The sequence below is a fragment of the Brachionichthys hirsutus genome, chromosome 13 (genome assembly GCF_040956055.1).
Source record: "Brachionichthys hirsutus isolate HB-005 chromosome 13, CSIRO-AGI_Bhir_v1, whole genome shotgun sequence".
Taxonomy (NCBI): domain Eukaryota; kingdom Metazoa; phylum Chordata; class Actinopteri; order Lophiiformes; family Brachionichthyidae; genus Brachionichthys; species Brachionichthys hirsutus.
Window position 1 is genome coordinate 3,384,941 of NC_090909.1, and position 24,331 is coordinate 3,409,271.

General features: G+C 49.9%; 2 protein-coding genes across 2 annotated transcripts; both read left to right on the forward strand.

The window, feature by feature from the left end:
• The first annotated feature begins 1,741 nt into the window (after positions 1–1,741).
• nkain1 (sodium/potassium transporting ATPase interacting 1) lies at positions 1,742–7,304 on the forward strand. The gene is made up of 7 exons (XM_068747034.1): positions 1,742–1,795; positions 2,565–2,702; positions 2,786–2,866; positions 2,997–3,194; positions 3,291–3,351; positions 4,916–4,997; positions 5,603–7,304. The coding sequence occupies exons 1-7, from the start codon at positions 1,742–1,744 to the stop codon at positions 5,610–5,612; spliced, it is 624 nt and encodes a 207-aa protein (XP_068603135.1). The 3' UTR covers positions 5,613–7,304.
• Positions 7,305–8,062: 758 nt separating this feature from the next.
• Positions 8,063–23,972, forward strand: pum1 (pumilio RNA-binding family member 1). Its single transcript, XM_068746895.1, has 23 exons — positions 8,063–8,103; positions 10,973–11,145; positions 12,166–12,288; positions 12,888–12,956; positions 13,395–13,500; positions 14,161–14,354; positions 14,684–14,856; positions 14,955–15,219; positions 15,317–15,410; positions 15,532–15,630; positions 15,729–15,871; positions 16,144–16,282; positions 16,398–16,532; positions 16,764–17,063; positions 17,148–17,393; positions 18,266–18,536; positions 19,008–19,137; positions 19,295–19,429; positions 19,837–19,974; positions 20,693–20,818; positions 21,035–21,156; positions 21,252–21,444; positions 22,294–23,972. The coding sequence occupies exons 2-23, from the start codon at positions 10,984–10,986 to the stop codon at positions 22,423–22,425; spliced, it is 3,495 nt and encodes a 1,164-aa protein (XP_068602996.1). The 5' UTR covers positions 8,063–8,103; positions 10,973–10,983; the 3' UTR covers positions 22,426–23,972.
• Positions 23,973–24,331: the final 359 nt, after the last annotated feature.

Below are 24,331 nucleotides of genomic sequence, written 5' to 3' on the forward strand. Positions count from 1 at the left end.
TTTAAAATTATGAATGAATTAAAAGTGTTTAGACAACAACAAAGAAAGAAAAACTCATCCCATCCTCTCTGAGAACGCACTCGATGCTTGGTATGAAAATAACCTGTCCTTTCTGTCTGATTAACTTTTAATGATCCTTTAATTTAGCGATAAAAGAGAAGACATGTAATAAACCAATTCCAACGAATAAGCACCGTAAATCTTTACAGTTTACGCAGTAAATAGTGTCTAAATCATAATCCAGAACTGCATTCACAACTAGGAGCTGCGCTGGTTTATTAATCTGTGGTAATAAAGATAATCCGGCTGCTTTAATAAGCGTTGTTAAATTAATGATATTCTTTATGGCATGTAGAAACATGTTTAAATCTTTATGAGATATTTATTTCAGCATAATTTGCACATACTTTTGTAGTTCGGAACCAAACGTCACAGGTCGGCGCCTCCCATCTTATATTTTTATATAAAACTGTTTAGCCTTTTTTCAATTTCATAATAAAGAAATTCCGTCATAATTTATTTATTTTTCACTACTAAAAATACAAAAGGCCGTTTATGCTTTGATGTGATGACGCTCCCCGAATTCTCGCATGTTTTTTCCACATTAATTTAGTTTTAGTTTTCACGTGATGACGATGACGATCGTTCTCTGCTGTTTCGCCAGCGGGCGCGTTCGGAACTCTGACGCACGGTAAATACTTGAGGCTCCACGAGTTCCGCTTTAACGGGCGGGACCGGCGGGTCCGGTGCTCTCCCGTCGGCTCGAGCCCACGTTCGGGGGGGGCGATTCCAGCTTGTTCTTTTCTCCTGCCTGCACCTCCTCTCCCTCCTCCTCCACCATTCCTGCGCTCCTTGCGGGCGCCTCCCGGGGCCGCCGATCGGCCGCGCGCACGTCGTCCGCAGAATCCATGCAGCTCCTCCTCAAGGGGGGGGGGTCGCGGTGAGAGCCCCCACCTCCTCGTCTCCCCCCCCCCCCCCCCCCCACTGCTCCTCCAGCGCCCGCCCCCCCGGCAGCGACTGTTGACAAAAGACCCATCGAGACGGAGCGCAGGAGCCCACATCCCGGTACCGGTGAGCTGATTAATCCGATTACTCGCAGTCTTTACGCGCGCGGTTCGGGAAGGAGAGGATCGGGACGACCGGGGGGGGGGGGGGGGGAGTTCATAGAAAACCGAGACGAGCTGCTTTGTTGTCCAGCCAAACATTAGCTTGAGTAGCACTGGGGGGGGGGGGGGGGGGGGGGTCCCCCTCCTCCCCTTCCTCCTCCTCCCCTCCTCCCCCTCCTCCTCCTCTGTAACTCGGGATCATATGATGGCCATTATTCCTGCAGCCCGGGGCAGATTGTGACATCGTTCCGTCTCTCTCTCTTTGTGCGTGTGTGTGCGTGTGTGTGCGTGTGTGTGTGTGTGTGTCCTCTTTCCCGGAAGGTGTGGCCGAGGAGGTGATTCGGTTGTTGGCGATCGGACGGCAGCAGGCCGGCGTGGGAGCGGACGCCCTCCTCCTCCTCCTCCTCCTCCTCCTCCTCCCCCTCCTGTAAACCACCCAACAAAAGTACCGAGCGGCCGAGATGGGTGGATCGCTGTGAGGGGACGCGCCGGACCCTCGTTTGGGCCTGAGGCGGGTCTGTGCGGTGGGGAATGGTGTGACGCTGAGACGTCCAGGCAGTCTGGATCTGACCGGGGACTCGTCCTTCCCCCCCCGGAGCCGGCGCGGCTCCAAGCCGCGTCCTCCCCCCTCCAAGATGGGGAGGTGCGACGGGAGATGCACGCTGCTGGTGATCTGCTCTCTACAGCTGGTAAGCGTGTATTCAAGTATTTAAATATATACTGTTTGAGTTTTTGAACCCCCCCCCCCCCCCTCTATACTTAGTCTACTCGCCATGAAGATATAATTAGAGCAGAGAGACATTGAACGCAGCTTCTCTGAACGGTTCCACCATCAAGGCTTTGGGCTGCAGCTGCTGGGGGGGGGGGGGGGGGGGCACGCCACATTACAGCCCTGGGTGTGTTGCGTGGATCTGAAGCAGGGGGGGTTGGATCGTGTCGGGGTGGTCCCGGCCTGAGGGGGGGGGGGGGGGGGGGGCACGTGAATGTAAAGCAGAGGGGCAAAGGAGGAGGCCCTGCTCACCATCTGGTCTCCATTCTGGAGTTAAAGTTAGCTGCTCCTGGTGCCTCAAATACCTCGAGACCATTCATCATCATCATCATCATCATCCAGAGTGTAATGACTGGTGTTTGTTGCCCTGGCTATTGTGTGCAGGGATGAAGAGTTGCTGTGTGGTTGGTTGCTTTTAGCCAGCATGAGTTTTTTTTTTCCTCATTAGTTTTTTTTTTGGGGGGGGGGGGCTTTTGAGGGGTGCTCCTCGTTTACAGTCCTTGGACTGGCTGCTGCTCCCTCCAGGCAGTTACCATGGAAACAACTGCGGCAGACCGTGTATGTGTGTCCCTGTCACTGTGTGTGCGTGTATTTACTGTGTGTCTCCCAAACCTTGATTACTTCTGTGCGTTTCTATGAACGTGTCTCTTATGACCCCCCCCCCCCGTGTCGCCCTCTGTGTCCCCTAGGTGGCGGCCCTGCAAAGGCAGGTGCTTGATTTTCTGGGCTACCAGTGGGCTCCCATCCTGGCCAACTTCCTGCACATCATGGCCGTCATCTTGGGCATGTTCGGCGCTGTGCAGTTTCGCTTCAGATACCTCATCTTCGTGAGTAAAACCCTTCGCCGGCCCCCGTTTCCCTCTACGCATGAAGCGGAAGCTGACGCTGGGTGTTTGTGTGCGTGTGCCAGTATGCAGGGTGGCTTGTCCTCTGGGTGGGCTGGAACTCTTTCATCATCTGCTTCTACCTGGAAGTCGGAAACCTGTCGCAGGTAAGCTCTTTGATGTTTGCTCTCCGTGTATCGCACTCTGGCTCCAGCTTCTTTAATCAAGCTTTTCGTTTTCTATTGTTGGGAAAATGATGTCAACTTGAGGTCTGTGTGTGTGTGTGTGTGTGTTCAGGACAGGGACCTTTTAATGACCTTCAACACATCCCTTCATCGCTCGTGGTGGATGGAACATGGTCCTGGTTGCCTGGTAACGCCAGTGCTGGACTCTCACGCGGCCCCCGACGACCACCATGTCATCACTGTCTCCGGGTGTCTCCTGGACTACCAGTACATCGAGGTGCTGAGTTCAGCCGTTCAGATCCTGACGGCCGTACGTATGGCGTCCACGTCGCGTCTCATCGCTTCGCCCTTTCCGTTTCGTAGCAGCACTTCACCTGATCATTTCTGAACGTCTCCTCTCTCGCAGCTCTTCGGTTTTGTGTACGCCTGTTACGTGAGCAAAGTCTTCCAGGATGACGAGGACAGCTGTGAGTACTTTTTTGTCTCCTTCTAAAATCTTTTTTTGATCCTCCCCCCCCCACCTCACAGCTGATTGGATATACCGGCGTCCCGCTGTTTAGAGAGCTGTTTGCTTCAACTTAACGTTTTCCGAAGGCCGCGTTGCTAAGCGAACCCCCCCCGTTGACCGAAAACTCGGCTAAACATTTTGTGTGGTCAAACATTTTTGTATGTATTTGCACACATATAGGGAATTTCTACTGTACATATGTACGTTCTCACTCACACCGCTCGTTGTAGGAGCGATTCCTTGTCCACAAACACAAACTTTACTCCGGGTCATGAGGACCAGCTGTACAGTATCGATGTAATAATATCTAGGGGGGAGGAACAAGGTCAACATAAATTAATCAAGACAATGTAAAAAAACAAAAACATTATGGGATGCAAAAATCTTTTCTTATGTAACCACACCAGGTGGTCGGTCAGCAGTCAATTAAATTGGTTTCCAAAATTACATTGGGTGGATTCCCTGTGAATGCATTCCTGCTTGAGAGGCTCCGACCAAAAAGAGAGTCGAAAGAAGTCCTTTGATTTTTTGTATAACAGGTCAGCTCGCGGAGAATGACATAACGCGTGAAAACAACGAGCCTCAGTGCTTTTACAATGGTTGCTTATGAAATGCAGCCATGTCCAAAAGCTGCATCCACACACCCCAGAACGCAACAAGGGACAGACTTGTTAGGCTTGACGCTAAAGGGGGACGCTTCCAGTTTAAACTGGTTCCCTGTTTCACCGGAACCATTGGGACTCCTCATGGTGAGCCGTCCTCTCTCCCAGTTGTTCCATGATTAAACTCTGAAAATTGAAATTATTGTTACAGTGCATTTTGTTGTTTTTGGAATTTTGCACCCTTCCCCTCTCTTATCTCTGGCTGCCATTGCAACCTGTGGCTCTGGATGTGAACGCTCATTGTCTTCCCTGGACGAGAAAAATCGCCATAGAATAAATTCCTCTGATTGATCCTAGCGCTCCGGCCGTGTCGAAATATTCAGGGTGTGTGCCGGACCTGTCCGCCTGTTTGGTTGGCGTGTTTCTGAACGGGTCTTGTGTTTGACTCAGTCGGTGGAGGACAGAATGTGACATCAGATTGACTAGGAAGCGGCCTGCTGCTATATAGTACGATTGTAATAAGTGTCTAACGGTGTTGCTTTAGTGATGAAATGGCGACATGAATCTTCAGTATTTATTTTCTACACTTATTTTTTACACCTTAATAATAAATGTTGGATCCTGCCTGGGGAAAAAAACAGATCTCAAACTTGTCTCCACGGGTGTAGATTGCCAGAAACAGTTTTTTTGGCTGGTTGGATGGATGGCGACATAAAAGCAGCGAGACGAATGATGTGTCCGAGCATCTCTTCAGATTCTGATCTCCCAGTGGGTTTATGGAGATCCTCTGAAAGCACCATAATGCCATCTGATGCCGAAATATGTCTAAATGTCAAAACAGAACCTGAGCTTGAAATATGACACTTGATGTTTAAAAAAAGAAAAGAAAGAGAAATGACATAATCTCTTCTCTCTCTGAAGTCGATTTCATAGGTGGCTTTGACTCGTACGGCTACCAGCCTCCTCAGAAGTCCTCTCATCTGCAACTTCAGCCTCTTTACACGTGAGTCACAGACAGAACCGCTTCTAATTTCTTCTTCTTTTTAAATCTACTGTTTATCCCTAATTTCTTTTTTTTTAAGAATAGCACATTATTGTCATTACACACGGTGATGCAATGAAATTAAACAGGCTCTGCACAGTGCAAAAATCAAATCAAAGCAATGCAATAGACACAACCGATCAGGGATTTGGTGTTTGGGTAAACAGATAGAAATCCATATAACCAGGCCAGTGTGTCTGGAATTGATCGCCTTAATGTGGGTTCAGAAGCAGCGCATCCTACTTTTCCAATGATGCCCATTAAAGTAAAGTCCCCACATCTTAAACTCCAGTTTGTAATGCATGCGTTTTTTTAATTTATTTTAAAATAGGACATACTATGCCTAAATTTACACAGGTGATGTTAGAAGGGACTTTTTCTGACATTGGAAATCCTTCTCTCAGAGCCACAGAAAATTACTATTCAACTGTTTTCTCAGGCCATGACCAGTACCCCAAGTATCAGCTGCAGAGCCAGTGCAGTGCCCCTTTGTTACCACATATTACGACATCGATGTCCGACTTTGTGAAATCCTGACCTCTGACCTCATATCATCTCATTCCCAGGGCCGGTTAGCTGTTGGTAGCGTCCCTTCAGGCTGAAGCCTGATAGTGTCACTGTGGATGGAAGGAAACGGCTGCCTTGAGAACACTCTGTGTGTCACAGTTTTCCCGAAGAATGGACTTCCCCCCCCCCCCCCCCCACAGAGAGGCAAAGAGATGTGTGTGTGTGTGTGTGTGTGTGTGTGTGTGTGTGTGTGTGTCTGCAGGAGAGAAATACAGCCCTGAATCGAATGTACAGACCTCAGGGAAGAACCAGCATGCCAGGAGGTGCGATGAGACGGAGGAGGAGAGGATGGGGGTCATATCTGTCAAACTACAGAAGACACACTTCACTTAACTGCCAGCTCTCTACACGCCCACAAGTGTGTGCCTGTGTGTGTGTGTGTGTGTGTGCGTGACTGTGTAACTAACAGGACCAGTGGGTGCTTTGTAACCGCACCCTGGACTCTAATCAATTCGTGTCCCTGTGAATTTATTTTGGGGGTTGCTCATGTGGGGGGGGGGGTCACACAATTAAAAAAAAAGACACGGCTCGTAGCTGTTGTCGCCATAGTATGTGGCGATATCGAACCCGGACAGTCGTATGATTCCCGTTCACAAATCCCAAACCCACTGTTGACATTCAAGCTTTTTTTTAGAACCTGCTGAGGTGGTAGAACAGAACCGGTGCAGACGGAGAGCTTAATGGGTCAGGCTGGCAATATTCAGCTGTTTTTAATTTTTTTTATTATTGGCCTGAATCAACAATGCATTGATCCGCAATACTTCCTGGAAGTATTTATCTTATTAAAAGAGTCATAAAATTACACTTGCTATATAATAAAAAGGCTGAACTAGATTTAAGAATACGTATAGCCGATAACGAGGACCGATTCCAGCCATGCATGTGCCGTGTTAGCGAGTGTTTACAATGGTGGGATCGTCTCAAAATAAACTGGAGTGCCTGTGTTCATCATAAGGAGGGAGCATGCCATCTAATACGTGTGGCTAGTTTTTTTTATTATTATTATTTTTGGATATTTAGCAGGATTTCACAGAGGAACGTGCTCAATCCGGCTGGTTTTGCAGGATTTACTCATTGTTGGTTTTTGGTTGCTGAAATTAAAAATGGAAAACTTCACCAATTTTTTTTATTTGAAGTCCAGATCACTGCAAAAGTCTAATTTACCAGGACAATTTGTTTTCAGGAAGAATGAAATGGAAAAAAAAAATGCAGACTTCTTCACACGCAATGCTGTTGATTAGAAATGCAAACGCATTTGGGCTCAGGCGTTATGTACTTGGGTGTGGGTGGGAGGAGCAGTGGGGCTACTGGGCATGTAAATAAACCAGCCAATGATTGTTCTGTTGGTTTCATTTAGAGAAGGGTTACGTTAGGGCCAGAGGGGTTTACATCAAAGTTTTATATCATACCTGTTTCTCTTCTCTCTTCCCGGACGTCCTCTTGTTATTCTACTTTAACCTATTGGCAGCTAATTCTCCCTGTCATCTCCCTCCCTACCTTTATGCAGCTCTTTCGGTTATTTCCACAGGAGCACAGCAATACAGGAGACCTATGAGGAAAATGTGAAGGAAGAAAAAAAAGACATGCTCTCTGAGTAGTTTTTGTATAATTGGGGAGATGAAAAGGGAAAAGAGAGGCAGGTATGATATGAAAACAGTAAAGTGACATTTGAAATAATAAAAGTACACTTTCTACATTAAACGTGACTTCTGTTGTCATCTGTAGACACCCTTTTAATAAAATGAGTGCTTTCCCTCCGAGCTTTGAGTAAATGTCTGGATTATGTGGCACAGAATTACATTTTTGCCAGACTGGTTTAGAAGATTAAACAAATAATGCATGCTGTTGATTGAACATTTCACAATTTTATTTTTTAAGCATTTCATAGAAATGCAGGTATGAGAAAGTGGACTAATCCAGATTTGTACCATATTAAATAATCATTTATTAAGATTTATACACGAGATCACGGAACATTTCGTTCTGTTTCCGACAAGAATATCTCTATGTAAATGTGGATAGTTAAATTACGCTGTATTATCCTACTGTAAATATAATATTGTAATATGTTAAAACAAAAGACTGACTATGCCTGTGAGGTGCGCTTTGTAGTCTTATTTATACCTCCTGTTCCTTTTGCACAAACACTACGCATCTATTGTGATCAGTTATTTCTATGTTTCATTGACGTGTGAATTAAGTCCATAAAAGAATCCACAATGAGTCCATGACACGGTACAAACAAACCGCACACACAAAACAAAGGAACCGGCCCCGGTGCGGGCCCGGTGCGGGCTCGGTGCGGGCTCGGTGCGGTCCTCCCTCCCCTCCCCTCCCCTCCTGGTTGGCGCAATGAACCGCACGCTCGCTCTCATCCCTTCCCGGCATGCAGCGCGGGTTGCCTGCTCCCTCCGTCGAGCCGCCATGTTGTCGGAGTGAAAGCCCGGGGTATCAGAGGGAATCTGGGGCCAAAATCCGCGACCATCCACCCTCTCCGCCGGTGAGTATCGCCCCCCCGGTCTCTCCCGGTAGCGCGGGGTGTCTTTTATTCGCGCCTCGGCGCGGTATTGCCGCTCCGGTCGCCCCGGAAAGAGGCGTAGGAGGAGTATTTCCGTGAGACTGGGAGCTGCCGCCTCCCTTTCTGCCGCTCGCCTCTCTCCTCCTGTTGTGTCGGTCTTCCGCTCCAGACAGCTCTCGGGCCTTTGTTAGCATCCGCGTCACGGCGCGGGGGGGTTGGCGGGGGGGGGGGGACCTGTGGGGTTGCAAGGTGGGGAGACAGGTAGAGGCGGCTAGCCGGCTATCCATAATAACGTCGCGGGGTGCTAGCGTGTTTGGGCGCAGGGCTCAAAGCTTGTGGTGGGGAGGCCGTGTTATTGTTGGTAGACACGGGCAGCGAGCCCCCCCCCCCACACACACACACCCCCCCCATAACAGATCCGAGGCTTGCGTGAGGCGACTCGGACGCATGACATGGAACCTCCGGTAAACCGCGACGGCTCCGTTTCACGGGGCTCCCCTTCATTTTGACCGGCGGGTGAGACACGTTCGTGCTGAGACCCCCCGAACGGCGCCTCGGGAGAGCTGCAGGTTGCGTGCTCGTAACGTCACACCCCGGCGTGTGTGTGCGTGTGCGTGCGTGCGTGTGCCCGGTACGCGATGGATTTATCCCCGCTGTCGATCAATGATTAACCCCAGTTCAACGAGTTGTTGTTTTTTTTTTAGAAGTTTTAACTTGTGGGACAACGAGCCCCCCCCCCCCCCCCCCCCCTCTCTGGGGGGGACATGGCCCACACTGATGTGGATTTCCGGGCTCTCTTAATTGATTTAGAGTTCTAGGGAAGGAGCGATAGAGCTGAAACGAGCACGTGATTAAACGCGATCATTGGACACGCTGTCAGATTTGTTTTTTTTGTTGTTGTTGTCATGGAGATGTTGCCACAGAGTTGGAAAGCTGATGGCGTTTGAACATCCAGAACTTGGTGTCGGACACAAAGTTAATTGCTGTTTAGTGTAAAGAAGTGCTGCTTGTATTTTCTTCATGGCCTGTAGGGACACTAATGTACCCCCCCCCCCCCCCCCCCCCCATTTTAGCTTATTGAATAAAGAATTAAATTAACCACATTTATGAAAACCGCTTTGTTGTGCTCTGATTGTGTCCATGATCTAAATTCTTTGCTTGGGCTCATCAAGTGTTTTTTTTTTTTTTTTGGGGGGGGGGGGGTACTTGCCCCACGCAGCCATCAAGGAGACGCATCGTAAACATTGACTGGAGGAGGAGGCGTTTACAAGTAGTCCAGAGTCCTGAAGGTTCACCTTTGTCCACCGAGTTCGTATCTGGGATCAGCTGATTTAAGGTTTGCACGTTGTGTATTAAAAATACACAGACATACTTCAAAGTGCACTTTTTTTTTTCTTCTCCAAGGGAGGTTATGAGTTCTTCCAGATCTTGTGATTTATTTATTCTATTTAACTTTCCATCTCAGCTTTCAGCAATATTTCGAGGAGAGAGAATAACTTCACCCTCAAAACGCAATATTTAGAGCATCCCTCATGTCCCGGGTTTTTTTTTTGTTATTCAGCAAGTTCAGCATTTGTATTTGTTTCCATGTTAACAAGTTGAACTTGTTTTTTTACTGTCTGTACATGCGCATCTTTGACTTTCCTGTCTTTCTTTCATAAACTGCACCAGATCCCAAGTCTTATTACCGTGTCTTTGTTAGAGAGGTGTTTTATAGTACGCAGTTTGTGTTTTTGAATTGTCTTATCTCTAATAGATGTGTTTCCTCAATGACACAAGTAGATTTAACAAAAATACTCCAGACATCTTAGCATGCCAAAGCCTATAAACTGAGCTGAGAGGCAGATCAGCGTGTTTGTTCCAGCTGGCTGTACCTCATAAACTCGCCCGTGTGGCACACATCAGCTTTAACGGTGTGAAATGAACTGGTTGTGGTGCTGCTGGATTTTGTGCTTTTACGGATTGTCATGACAAACCGACGTTTCTGTGGACGAAGCACCTGGAACAGGTTAGCGTGACAGATGTTTGACGAATGTGCAGATGGCCGGTCGAGTGAAGCTTCCTGTATATTGCTGTCGGTCCAGGTCGGTCGATACATCGCCTGCCTCCTGGCCTGTCGTACCTTCAGGCGTGCACAAACTATACAGGCTATCGGTTTCTCTTCAGGATGTGAAGATTATTCAGGAGGTGCAGATAATTATAATCCATTTACAAATATCAGGCGTTCCTATTTGTCATGATGGCAGCAATAATACAAATACTCTGCGTACACTGCATCCTCTGGGATATTGGAGGCATCCGGCTGAGGATTTAAGGACTCATAGAACTTTGATCATGAAGAATGTTGGCTGGAAAATGAGGATTCACTTATTTTATTTTGGGTTTTGACTGTATGATTGTAGAATAAGGATTAAAGTTTAATTGCTGCTGCCACGGCAACTCAGAGAAAAGTCACTACAGGTCTTGCAGGATATAGATTTTTTTTTGCGGTTAAAACTTCATTCTGTGGCCAGTTAATTACACACAACGAAATGTATGCACAACTCATGCAGCTCTGTAATATCCTTAAACGGTTATAATCCTCATGTCTTGTGGAATCATTAGAGGTTAATCTCATTTTCAGCCAGTAATAAAAAAATATAGTATTCTACCTCCTCTTCTGTTCTGTCCGCTCTCAAAATTCGAAACAGATTGTGCTTTGGATCAACATGTGATTAAAGATGCTGATGTTTGTTTTTGCGGAGTTGTATTAGACTGCGGCCTCCGTTCCAAATGAATGAATCCTGTTCTTATGAGCCGGAGCTCGTCGACGCGTTTCGTTTAACCGTGTTTAAATTCATTTTCTCGACAGGCTGTGGTGGAATGAGCAGTGTGTGTGTGTTGAAGAGGAAAGCAGTGCTCTGGCAGGATTCGTTCAGCCCCCACCATAGAACTACATCTCCCAGCATGCCTGTGGTGCTCAGCAGCGGAGGACATGCCCCTCCAACTGGGCTGCCCCCTCAGGCCACCCCCCCCATCCAGCAGGTAAAACCTCTCACCTGGACACGCCGAAATCATTTTGACGTACAGAAATCACTAAGAATCGTGTGACTGGTCTAAAAGATGATTCATAGGATGTGAATTTAGCGATTGACGTGTGTCGCACACGTTTGGAGTCACCGCCTCGGCCTCGGGTCACTTATGGTGACGCTGTGAAACGGATAAACGAACGGAAGCTGCTCTGGTTTGTGACAGTCATGGGTTTTTCTTCGCATCGCATTGGTGGAGATTCTGAGTTGCTATGAAAACTCTTCGGAGCTCTGATTGGTGCAGGGGGGGGATCACCAGTGTGCACCACAGGACATCCTGTACGAATCCAGAACAACTGTGCGAGGTTGTTTATCACCACAGCAATCGGGTAACGGTCTGATTTCAGTCTGTGTTCGGAACCCGGAGGGAAGCGTGTGGAGCGACGCGCGTCGGGAGCACGGCCGAACTACGCGGCACAAACACGGGTGTTTTAGAAGTGTCATTCTGGGGGAAACTGTCCTGTCCTTCAAGTAAGAAACCATTGCGCTTGAGTGTGTGAAACGTCAGCGCTGCTGATCTCCATTTTGAATTCTATAAAGGATGGCTCAGCGTGTGGCACCGAGGCATCGAGATATATGCCTTGAGGGATTGTTTTCAGTGACCTGGAAGACCTGCTTTGTTTCTCCATCTGGAATTTAATGACCCCGCGGGTTTCTTTTAAACACACAGTCTCTGAAGAATGGGCTTTTTTTTCTTCTTCTTCTTCACAACAGCAAAGACTGAAATCTTCGAGATATTTTTCTTTCGTGTCGTGGATAATTACATTCTGATCGATCTGCATCTTTCAAGCTGACATTCCTGCATTACATTTGGTTGTCTGGATCTGGATGACGGCGTTCTCACATTTCTAAGTCTTTATTTATTTATTTTAAACTTGTAAGACATACTGGTTGTGTGTCTGCAGCTGTTGCTCAGACATGGTGTTCTTGTTACTGATTCCAGGATAATAAGAACGTGCCTCTCTCTCTCTCTAAGGGTGTGGCGGGGGCTGGGCGTTCCCAGGATGATGCCATGGTGGACTATTTCTTCCAGCGGCAGCACGGTGAACAGCCCGGCAAACATCGCTGGCCCGCCGGAGATAACATCCACGACAGCCAGGTGCGTGTCTGCAGGACGAGGGTCCACGAGGGTCCACGTGTGGCGCTATTGTGTTGTGTTGCGTCGCGCGCAAAGCAAACGAGTCCTTGCATTCGTTCCGCATCGCCATAAACGCCCGCGTTAAGTTCAGCAGTTTAAAATTAGCCCGTCTGCTCGTTTGTCTGCTGTTCGACCTGTTCCTGTTGTTTTGTGCGCAGGCTTTCCAGCAGGATTTTGGGGTGCTAAGCTAGCTGGCAGCGACCGTACAACAGGCTCTGTTGTTACTTTAGCCCACTGTTCTCGACCCCGGACGCCGTCTCGGTGTCCGTTTCTTGTTGTTGGACTTATCGGGCGAATGAACGGCCGCGCGGATCGGTTAAGGTTTGACATGGGTGGGAGACGGTTGAGCTTTAGCTGTTAATCTCCAGTTGGCGTGTTAGCCGGAGTGTGGCTGGGCTTCCGCGTGTTTTAAACTTTAGCTACAGGCTGTTTGACAGTTATTGGTTGTCACTTTTAGCTCGGGTTGCTTAAACGGTCGAGGTTTATTAATTACGTGCGTTTACGCCTCGGTTCCGAATGAGATGCTCTCTGGTTCATTCTGACTGCGTCTCTGTCCACAGGTGCGCTCCATGGACGAGCTGAACCATGACTTTCAGGCCCTGGCTCTCGAGGGACGTGCCATGGGAGAGGTAGGACATCAGGGCAGACGGTGCCAGTTAGTTTTGGCTCTTGGAACTTGTTGATTTACATATTTGCCTCTAAATGACTGTAATGCAGTATAAAGTAAGTCTTTTAAGGCACCGAGTATAATTAAAACTGACTGGATATGAGAGAGAGACACGCAGAGAAATGTACGAGCTGCAGATAAGATGTTCGATCTCTTAGGACTAGTTCAAACTGTTCAGAATTTCTTAACGCCTTCACTTCGGCGCCGGCTTCAGTTCAGTGTCATTTTGTTTTTTGCTAGACTCATCCAGGTGGAATGTCCCGTACTTGTTTTGTCCCAGGTGAAGTCACAGGTCCAAAGTACTTCCAATAAGACGCCCTTACGACTGACGTAACGCACCGACGGCGGCCCGGGGGTCGAACCGAGTTCAGCTGTTGTTCCTCTCTGTTGTCTTTTGTAGCAGCTTCTACCCGGTAAGAAGTTCTGGGAGACGGATGACTCTGGGAAGGATGGACCAAAAGGGATCTTTCTGGACCAGTGGAGGGACAGCGCGTGGGGTGCCTCAGGTACGCACTCGGTAGTTTGTTTTTCTTTTGGTTTGGAAGGTGGGCCTGTCACGAAAGCAAGAGAGTGTGTGTGAAACATGCCAACGTGCATTAAAAGTCAAACTGAACAATCACTGTCTGGCCTTTTGAAAGTATATATTTAGATTCCTTCCAGAAGTTCTGCCAAGATGATGTTTGAGTTTTCAGCTAAATCAAAACGCAGTCATTTCTGTAGGCGCGGTCACCTTATAGCTGCAGGGAATGTGATGCGTGCGCAAAAGTGATTCTGATTTATAGTTTAGCATCCTGTGAAGATGACGAGTTCAGCTTTGCTTAGAAGACGCAACGAAGGAAATGCTCTCAAAAGATGCATCTTAGCTCATAATGGGGGGAGTGGGGGGGGGGGGGGGAGTTAGAAGCTTCTGTAGAGGAAATTACAATATCTAGAAAATCTAGCTCTGGGCGGGAGAGAGAGAGAGAGAGAGAAGCGCAATAAATGAAAGCAGGGTTGAGACGGAAAGGCCGAACCCGCAGAGTTTAGAAGCATCACAGATAAAGTCCAATAAACGATCTCCAGTAAATAAACGAAGGAACATTTTGCTTACGTTTTGGGAATTATTGCTTTGCTGCCTGAGCTACGGGACTAATATCAGCCCCCCCCCCCCCCCCCCCTATTGTCAGATCACTCAGTGTCTCAACCGATCATGGTGTCCCGTCGGCCAGGCCAGGGTTTCCATGGCGGCGGCGAAGTCGGGGTGGGCTCTGTGATGTCACCGCGTTCCGAGAGCGGCGGGCTGGGAGTCAGCATGGTGGAATACGTCCTCTCCTCTTCGCCAGCTGACAAACTGGATTCGTGCCTTCGGAAGGGACCCTACGTGAGTGTGGGAGTCTGTTCTCCGTCCATCCTGCTCGTGACTCGTGTGGTCCACGTCCACGTTTTAGTTTTGTCCTGACACGGGAACATTTCTGTCCCTATTGGACATCAGTCTGTCCTTCGCATTCTGTACTCCAGTGTGCTTCTATCACTGATAGTAACTCCTCTGCATTTCTATTTTATCGCTCCTCCAAAGAAGGGCACGATTAGCCGGACGCCCTCGTAGGCAAAATCTCGCATTTTCTGTCTCGTCATACTATTCTGGTGTGTTTAATGAATTTCTAGTCGTGTCTAGTGCGCGGTATGATCCTGGTATCTGCCATCGCGTAGGGGCAGAGGGACGGAGAGGTGGAGGAGGAGAAGAGGGAGAAGCCAAAGTCGACGTTTGAGGGAGAGAAGCTGAAGGAGTTGACGGAAGTCGAAGCGGACGTCATCGGTGACGTCATCAACCCAAACGGGCTGCCCGTTCAGAACGGCCTCGACGTCGACGTTAAAGAGTTTTGGTGAGGTTCGAGTTTGACACGGACGCCGTTCGAAACGCTCCAAGGTTTCTAAATGGAAACGTACCCCCCCCCCCCCCCATCCTTTGTCTTCCCCGCAGTCGTCCACAAGGCGGCGGCATGCCGGTCCCCGGCCCCGACGGCGATCTGCTCGGCGGTCCTGGGGGCGTAGGGGCCGAGGGTCTCGCAACGCTGGGAGGGGGCGGGCCCAAACCTCCGGAGGACTTCTCTGGTGTGGAACAAGGTGGCGTCAACATGGACCACATGGAGTCTGTGATGGAGCCGCTCCAGTTTGACTACAACTCCCAGATGCATTTGGACTCGGCTCCCACCGTGGGCTTATTTGATTACGCCAACCAGCAGCAGGTAAAGCCCCCCCCCCCCCCCCTTTAGGGCCGATTGTCGTTGGATCTTTATCCCGTCTGCGCTCGGTCTGATTCGCCCGCCGTCGGGCTGCGTGCAGCTGTTTCAGAGAAACAACGCCCTGGCAGTGCAGCAGTTAACGGCAGCGCAGCAACAGCAGTACGCCTTGGCCGCGGCGCAGCAGCCTCACATCGGTAAGGGGGGGCGCGGTGGGGTGTGTGTGTGTGTGTGTGTGTTAATGCAATCAGGGAAGCTGGAAGTCGACACCCACCATTTACCATGGCTCCACCCTCTCTCACTCCACGTGTTCTTCAGGTCTGGCCCCAGCATTTGTGCCCAATCCTTACATCATCAGCGCCGCCCCGCCCGGCACAGACCCCTACGCCGCTGGGCTAGCCGCAGCAGCTACGCTCGGTGAGGCGGTTGTTTACATTTGAACCACGAAAACTCCTTCGCGCTAATCCGTTTTTTTTTCTATCTCATATATTTTCCCGTCTCTGTTTGAATCTAAGGCCCGGCAGTGATGCCGCCCCAGTACTACGGCGTGACCCCCTGGGGGGTCTACCCTGCCAACCTTTTCCAGCAGCAGGCAGCCGCGGCTAACAATTCGGCCAATCAGCCGGCGGCCAACCAAGGCCAGCAGAACCAACAGCAGGTCAGTTGGGCCGCAAGACAAAAAAAAGAAGGGGGCATCTGTAAGGGGAACGCTGCGAAGCCTGTAGATTCCAAACCAGTCAGCAGCTGCTATTCCCAACTGGGATGCGAACCCACAGAGCGCCATTATTCCGCACCAGTTTGTCTTCCTGTTCTTGGGTCGGTTCGTTTGGACATTAACTATCAGACATCATGAACCTACATCACTTTGGAACAGATGCACACGATGGCACTAATTGATGAAATTTTTTTTGGGGGGGGGTCAAAAAAAAGGTGATGCGCGCTGGAGGCAACCAGCGACCTTTGACCCCCAGCCAAAGCCAACAGGGTCAGCAGAATGACCAGCTTGTTGCAGCAGCGGCAGTCAACTCGGCTCTTGCCTTTGGCCAGGGGTTAGCAGCTGGAGTTCCTGGTGAGTGGGACACGGTTTCTTTTGTTCTTTATTGCTTTGGGGGGGGGCTTACAAAACGGCAGTGTTTTAAGTTGATTTTGAAGCATTGAATATGCTTTTTTTTAATTTTTTGCAGGATATCCAGTCTTGGCTCCTGCAGCTTACTACGATCAAACGGGGGCCCTGGTGGTGAACACCGGAGCGAGGAGCGGCCCCGTCCGCCTCATGGCCCCCGCCTCCGTCATCATATCTCCTTCTGCAGCACAAGCGGGTAAGAAGCAAAGATGTTGCACAGATTTCGTCCCTTGGGGGGGCGGTAACAGCTTTTAAAAGGGTCCCGGCGTGGTATTTGTTAATTCAGCGCTGACATGGGGAAGAGGTCGGGTTAGGCTAACCCTAACCCTAACCCTATTCTGCAGATGGATCTGGTTAAGAATCTTTTGTTCCGTTGCACACATTGAATTCTGGACCGTCGGGCCGGTTCTGTTTCCTGTCCCACCAGTTGCGGCGGCAGCAGCCTCTGCCGGCGGTGCCAACGGGGGCCTGGGCGGTGGGGCCAACGGCCCGTTTCGTGCCATGGCGTCGCAGCAGCCTCAGCAGCAGGGAGGCCCCGGCGGCGCTCTGGGGGGGAGCTCCTTCTACGGATCGTCCTCGCTCACTTCCTCCTCCCAGAGCTCCTCTCTTTTCTCGCAAGGCTCCGGCCAGCCCGGGCCCGGTTCGGCCTCCTTGGGCTTCGGCCAGCCGACCTCGTCCTCCCTCGGTGCGTCCCTGGGAGCGACGCTGGGGGGCTTCGGCACCGCAGGTTGGGAGGCAGACGCCCGTCCGCTGTAGTCCTCGGTGATCAGCCGTTTCCCTGCTCTAAACCGCATCGTTTGTCTGCCTCTAGTGGCGAACTCCGGTGGCGGCGGCGGCGGCTCCAGACGAGACTCCCTGACCGGCAACAGCGAGCTCTACAAACGCACGCCCTCCAGCCTCAACCCAATCGGCCATGGGGGATTCTACAATGGGACCTTGGGCTTCAGTCCCTCCCCAGGCCCCGTGGGCATGCCCCTACCTAACCAGGGCCCCTCCCACTCCCTCACACCCCCACCTTCCCTGTCCAATCACAGCTCCTCTTCCAACCTCAATCTCGGTAAGTCAGATCCGCTTCTCGACATTAATTCTGCGGCGCAGGATGAATGTAATTAAAGGTTGTAAAGCTGCTGTAATGAACACAACCTGAACTAAAAGAGTCAAACGGGACAGGAGACTTGTGAGGCTTTTTTTACTTTGAGCGATTCAGACTGACTTTATCTGAGTTTCGTGGTTGCTCCCTGCATGTGTTCCATGAGTGACGGTCGGCAGAGCGACGCAGCCGAGTCGGGGCTTCGTAGCGACTGTTGGGGGTTTGTTTTTCCGTATACAGATGAGCAGACTCCAAAGTCTAAAGTGATTTCTAGAGGATGTCGGGGCTCCGCGGTGACTGGAATGTGTTTACGCATCATCGGGTCCGAAGCCATCCTTCAGCTTCAGAACCTTTTTATAGTTCTATCATAGAGGCGGTAATGTTCCTTTTTATGTGACGCCCATAATTTACCTGTAAGAAGTCCTCTTTTTCTCAGCGTGGTCCACTTCTCTTTATTCCTGTTCTGCGGAGCTTTCATGTAATTTTCATGGTCTTTCCTCCGATATTTAGAAGAAAAAAAAAATGAACCCGCATGTACTCGTACGAGTAGTGAGTGCAGCAAATTCAATTATGTGGTTTCCATGGAAACAGAGTGGGTTTATCGATGGTTATTCTGTCCAGATCTTTCCCAACTATACGCTCTAACCTTCACCGTGGGGGGGTTTGTCCACCATTAGTCTGTTAATAAATATTTTATGTTGGATCTATGTTCATTGCTTTTCGTAGCAGGTTCCCTCTAACCCTGCGGGGGGGGCCACTTCTGGGACTATTACTGATGATTCTAACAGTTCCAACATCAACTTCCTGTCCTCCGACTCTTCCCCCCCCCCCCCCCTCAGGAGGTCTGACCAACGGCAGCGGGCGCTTCATCTCCGCGGCCCCCGGAGCGGAGGCCAAATACCGCAGCGCCGCCAGCTCGGGCTCCTCCCTCTTCTCGCCCAGCAGCCAGCTGTTCCCGTCGTCGCGGCTACGCTACGGCATGTCTGACGTGATGCCGTCGGGCCGCAGCCGCCTGCTGGAGGACTTCAGGAATAACCGCTACCCTAACCTCCAGCTCAGAGAGATCGCCGGCCACATCATGGAGTTCAGCCAGGACCAGCATGGCAGCAGGTGTGTGGCAAATCCCCCAAATTCTGCACGCACAGACTCGAATCATTGTGAGGATGGATCGGACTTGTATTTGATCATGTCTCTGGATTTCTCATACGCGTTTCCTCTAACTCGATTTGAGATATTGACACGATGGAATTCATCCTCTCTTCAGTCTCCTCGACATCGCCGTCCGTTTCGTCGTCTGTGGGTTCTGCTCTCCATCCATTAATCTCATCTTCTTCTTGTCTGGCTGCTCCCTCGGGGTTAACGGCAGGGGGCCTGTTTTGCTTTATTGCTCTTGTCGGTGTCTGATGTGTTTTATTGGTCTTCCACTCCCAAGTTCATGGAAACTTTGTGAATCCCGTTCATATACTGAGTAAGGTTTCATGCTCGCAGAAGGAAAAAAAAACAAACATACAAAGGTGCCTTTGAAAGTTAATATTAAAGATGTCCGCGGTTGATAAAAATGTTCTCTCCTGCCTTGTAAAGGTTCATTCAGTTGAAGCTGGAGCGAGCCAGCTCAGCAGAGCGCCAGCTTGTCTTCAGCGAGATCCTGCAGGCGGCCTACCAGCTTATGGTCGACGTCTTTGGAAATTATGTCATCCAGAAGTTCTTTGAGGTGTGTGTGATGAGTCCAATCATCAAACCAAGCATGTATATTGGTGGTCAAATACCAGCCAGCGACTGTCTGCGTTGTGACCCTTTTCTTTTCTTTTGGTGTGTTATTAACCGGATTTAAAGGGATTTGCCGGCTCATTTTGCATTTTGCGTTTCAGTTTGGCAGCCTGGATCAGAAGCTGGCTCTGGCAGAGAGGATTCGGGGTCACGTGCTGTCGCTGGCCCTGCAGATGTACGGCTGCAGGGTCATTCAGAAGGCGCTGGAGTTCATCCCCTCCGACCAGCAGGTCATAGTGAGTACGCTAGCATCTAGCACACCCTCACGTTCTCATCATTCAGCCCGGAATGAGGATGGATTAACAATAACCGGTTTACATAGCGGAACGCGGCGTCCAATAAAGGGGCTGCGGCGAGGAGCACTGTGGGCGGGCGCTCCATCATCAAGAATGAATGCGGCTAACGATGTATGCAAATGTTGGAATCTAGCTGAATGTATACAGGAAATAGTTTTGCTTAATGTCAGCAGATTTGGGGGGGGGGGGGGGAGGTATCTGCCTCTCCTTAATGATTTCTCCGGGGCAACAGTTCAAAGCCTCTTGTTACTTGTTGGGCGGCGAGTCTTTGTCTGTAAAATGCTTTCAGGCAATATCTGATTTCTCACAATCACACGCCGCTGTGCCCCCCCCCAACCCCCCCGCAGAGCGAGATGGTGCGGGAGCTGGACGGCCATGTGCTGAAGTGCGTGAAGGACCAGAACGGTAACCACGTGGTGCAGAAGTGCATCGAGTGTGTCCAGCCTCACGCGCTGCACTTCATCATAGATGCCTTTAAGGGACAGGTGGGTGCCCCCCCCCCCCCCCCCCGAGCGCGCACACACGCACGTGTGCCATCCGGTGCTCGGCCGACGCACACACAAGCCTTCGTTTACTTGTGTGCACTGCCTTGAGGCGCCGGGTAGAGACGCGCCTTCGTCGGTCCCTTTTCAGGGGGAACAGGGGGGGTGTTGCCATAGCAACAGAAAGCTCATCCCGGTGGCAGCCACCGTCCTCTAACCCGCCGGCTAGATAAGGGGTGGGCCAACTTTTTGACTCACGGGCCACAATGGGTTCTAAATTTGACGGAGGGGCGGGGCCAGGAACAGATTGGATGGCGTGTTTGAACAAATATAAATTACATCAAAAAGCCATTACATGAAAGGATTTTGCCTTTTACAGGTAGCATTACAGGGAAAAAGGTAGAATGAAAGAGGTTTTCTTATAATAAAATTTAATTTAATCATATAATTTTGACAAATTTGGCGGGCCGGATTAAGAAGCCCAATGGGCTGTATATGGCCCCCGGGCCATAGTTTGCCCATGCCTGAGCTAGATGTTACATTATCATAAGTTCTTAAGGTGGAAGACTTTGTTTGCTCTCGCCTTTGCCGTTTCTATCAGACAGAATCTAAAGGTTCGAGTCCCTCGAGCACCGAATGATCAGACGTGTACTCGAACCTCCAGCGCCGCTCGGCGTTCGCGTTGAACAAGTAACGATGTCCCGTTACGCGTGTCTCTCAGGTCTTCGCCCTCTCTACTCACCCGTACGGCTGCCGAGTCATCCAACGCATCCTCGAACACTGCCTTCCTGAACAGACGCTGCCTATTCTAGAGGAGCTCCATCAACACACCGAGCAGCTTGTGCAGGTAACACACACACACACACACGCACACGCGCACACACACGAGCTCTCGCTGTCTTTCATCTTCCACCAGTCGTAGTTTGGTTTTTTTAAGGACGATGAGTCGTCTGAGTTGGTTTAAAATAAATCTCTCGATGCAGGTTTTTGACGCGTCGTCTGCGCTGCCGTCTGGCCGCCTCGCGTTTTAGTTCCGCGTGTGTGTGTGTGTCGTTTTATTTAGGACCAGTACGGCAACTACGTAATCCAGCACGTTCTGGAGCACGGCCGAGCCGAGGACAAGAGCAAGATCGTGGCTGAAATCAGAGGCAATGTGCTCGGTCTCAGCCAGCACAAGTTTGCAAGGTGCCAGTCGAAATCCACATCACGGTTTCAGCTCCTCTTCTTCTCCAGATGTCTTAATCCCTCCCTTTCCCCCCCCCCCCCCCATTTCCTCCCAGTAACGTGGTGGAGAAGTGCGTGACTCACGCTTCCCGGGCGGAGCGGGCGGTCCTCATCGACGAGGTGTGCAGCCTGACGGAGGGCCCCCACAGTGCCTTATACACCATGATGAAGGACCAGTACGCCAACTACGTGGTGCAGAAGATGATCGACGTGGCGGAACCCACCCAACGCAAGATCGTCATGCACAAGGTCGGCCGTGTGCGACCTTCAGGAGTCGCCGTTGATTGAGATCACGCGTGACGCGGGAAACATTTACGAGCATGATTTATTGCTTGACTCAGTCTCAAGGGCGTCTCCGCTCAAGGTGGTCCACAAGGACGCGGTGGACGCACGAAGGGAAGGTGTCCCTTCTCTCGGCATTGGGGGAGAATTCTAATCAGGCAGAGATGACGCCCGTCTCTTGCAACCAATCGAAATGCCAGAAACGTCCAGGATCTGCGGCTCCCAACAGAGTTTAGTTCTGCGGGGAGGGTGATGACTTCCGTTCGTCACCGAGTCCACCTGGAAAATGATGCTAATGATGCTAATCTGAGGCGGATGCTGTCCTATACGGAGGTCCAGCGTCACTGCACTCAAGCCCACAGATTCTCTGTCGCTATAGCTGCCGTCCAGGGGATGCGGATTTATGCCCCCACCCTCTTCACCTGATTTAAAATCCCCACCGAGATGAAAGGGGGAGCTTAGCGGTGTCCATTTCGACAGCGATGTCGGTGCTCTGAGCGATGTTCTGCAGGTCAGACATGTCACAATCCTCAAAAGAAGGGATCCTCTGCTTCATAATCTGGATGATCTTTTCTGTGAAACCCGATATGAAAAAAGCCACTTTTGGGGTTTTGCAGTGCATCGAGAAAAGGTCTTTGTTACGGCGCTAAAGCGTGGTTTCTGTATGAAACTACAGGAATCGGGCGTCAATTAGAAGTAAAAATAAAAACGCTCCAGGTTTCTGTTTCTGCACGAATCAACCCGAAAGGCCAGAGATGGCGTTTGTTTGCTCCTCTTCCTGCGTCCGTGTCCAACCTGTGCGTTTCTGTCCTGCAGATCCGGCCTCACATTTCCACCCTGAGGAAGTACACGTATGGAAAACACATTTTGGCCAAGCTGGAGAAGTACTACCTGAAGAACGGCGTGGACCTGGGTCCTCTCTGCGGCCCGCCTAATGGCATCATGTAATCCGACCCCCTCGCCCCTCCAGTCTGAAATCCAAGCCCCACCACTTGCCCTCCCTCTCCCCTCTCCCCTCACCCCTCACAGCTACCGGCCCCAACCTCGAAGGCCCTCTCTGACCTTCCAGAGGGCACCTATTACCCTTGTTTCCATGACAACCCCTCGGGAGGAGCCTGTTGCTACAGGCAGCCGTAGATTTTGTCCGATTTGTTGCACCTCCCCCTCCCGAACCCAGGTCTGAACCGAGGGGGGGGTGGGCATGTCCCACTCAACCTCCCCCCCCCCCTTGCTATTTACCACTATTTAATTTGCCCGTCTCCACAGAATCACAGACGACACACAAACGCACCATCAGCTAACCAGCAGACAGATCATTTAGCATGGGAGATTCGTTTTCTGGTCTTTGCTTCTATAAATATAACGTTGTATACTTGGTGTAGACCTTTGCATATATATATATATAAATATATATATAAAACTTTGTAGTTTTTTCTGGGTTTTGATGTTGAATCTGTATCTATAATGTATCCTAGTAGTGACCACATACTTCTGACTGTATAATTGTACATTTGTAAACCCTTGTAATGTAAAAGTGATTTACCGCCCTTTTTTGGTATGAGATGAAAAACAGTTAAAAAAAACAAACAACAAAAAAAAACCTCACTCGGAAACAAAAAGAACAAAAAAAACCCAAACCCCTGTGCATTTCAGTGTATATTCTCACCCCCTTGGTTGTGACATATGAGTTGTTGTATATTGTAAATTGTAATATCAAAGTTTTGTTTTGAAAAGCCCTTTCTATACAGCGTCGTTCTTGTACAAAGATTCGCCACGCTCGGTTTTATCCCCGTCACTGCTTAACTTAAGACGTCGACCTCCCACCGACTCCCAAATTGGACACGTTCTGTTCGACTCAGTGGTGTCTTCTGCTTTATGTTGGTTTTGTTGGACCCTCCCCCCCCTCTTTTTTTAAGACCCTTTTTATAGGAATGCTTTACCTCTCGACATGTGTCCTGTTTATGGGTTTTGCTGACGAAGTGGGAGAAATCGATTTGAGTCCTTTGAACCCCGCTCTTTGATTATCGATTACTGTCTTCAGAGAGGATTGTACAGAGGAGATTCTTGTGTTTCTGTTTTTGCCATTTCTCTCGTGCTGTAAGTGCTGTATCATACTGTCGATGTCCTTTTTGGGTGAGAGAGAGAGAGCGAGAGAGAGAGGCCAGCCCGCCACAGGGGCGGTGTACATTTGGAAGCAGCCTTGTGTATATTTACTACGAGCACACCTGTAACCATATGTGTATAGTTAACAGAACCTGTGTATGCTTATTGCCTGGGCAACTATTTTTTGTAACTCCTGTTGTAGATTGTCTCTAAACAATTGTGTGATCTTTATTTTGAAACCAAACTGAACAAAAAAAAAACAAATTTGAAAATTTTACTGTGTCTCATTTGTGTGTGTGTGTGTGTGTGTGTGTGTGCGCTTCATTTTGTGTGTTGGACCGACTCATGGGCGGGATGATTCTAATCAATGCTGCCCAAAATAAAAGATCTGGACGGTGGTCATGTGACGGCTAACGGTGTTCTCACCCCGCCTCCTGACGCGGTTGCTGCTGGATGGAAAGTTATTGATTTTGGATTAACCGACAGGCAGTCGGCCTTTTGAAGTCAATATCCTGATCACGGGAGTTGCTGGAGCCTGTCCCAGCATGTACTGTGGTAGGGTAGGGTAGGGGAGGGTAGGGGAGGGTAGGGGAGGGGAGGGGAGGGGAGGGGAGGGGAGGGGAGGGGGGGGGGGGGGGTACACCCCGAATGTGTCGCCAGTGGCTATTGGCTAGAACTACGCTGGAGTCAAACTCCAGAGGAAGAAGGAGGTCATCAATCACACAGTTCGAGATCAAAGGGAGGGATTGGG

Excerpts from the sequence above, each read along its gene's own strand:
- nkain1 (XM_068747034.1), top strand. The coding sequence starts at position 1,742 with ATGGGGAGGTGCGACGGGAGATGCACGCTGCTGGTGATCTGCTCTCTA. Across the intron at positions 3,195-3,290 it reads CCGTTCAGATCCTGACGGCC|CTCTTCGGTTTTGTGTACGC; the intron begins GTACGTATGGCG and ends CCTCTCTCGCAG. Across the intron at positions 3,352-4,915 it reads CCAGGATGACGAGGACAGCT|TCGATTTCATAGGTGGCTTT; the intron begins GTGAGTACTTTT and ends CTCTCTCTGAAG.
- pum1 (XM_068746895.1), top strand. The coding sequence starts at position 10,984 with ATGAGCAGTGTGTGTGTGTTGAAGAGGAAAGCAGTGCTCTGGCAGGAT. Across the intron at positions 12,289-12,887 it reads ATAACATCCACGACAGCCAG|GTGCGCTCCATGGACGAGCT; the intron begins GTGCGTGTCTGC and ends CTCTGTCCACAG. Across the intron at positions 19,975-20,692 it reads TAGATGCCTTTAAGGGACAG|GTCTTCGCCCTCTCTACTCA; the intron begins GTGGGTGCCCCC and ends CGTGTCTCTCAG.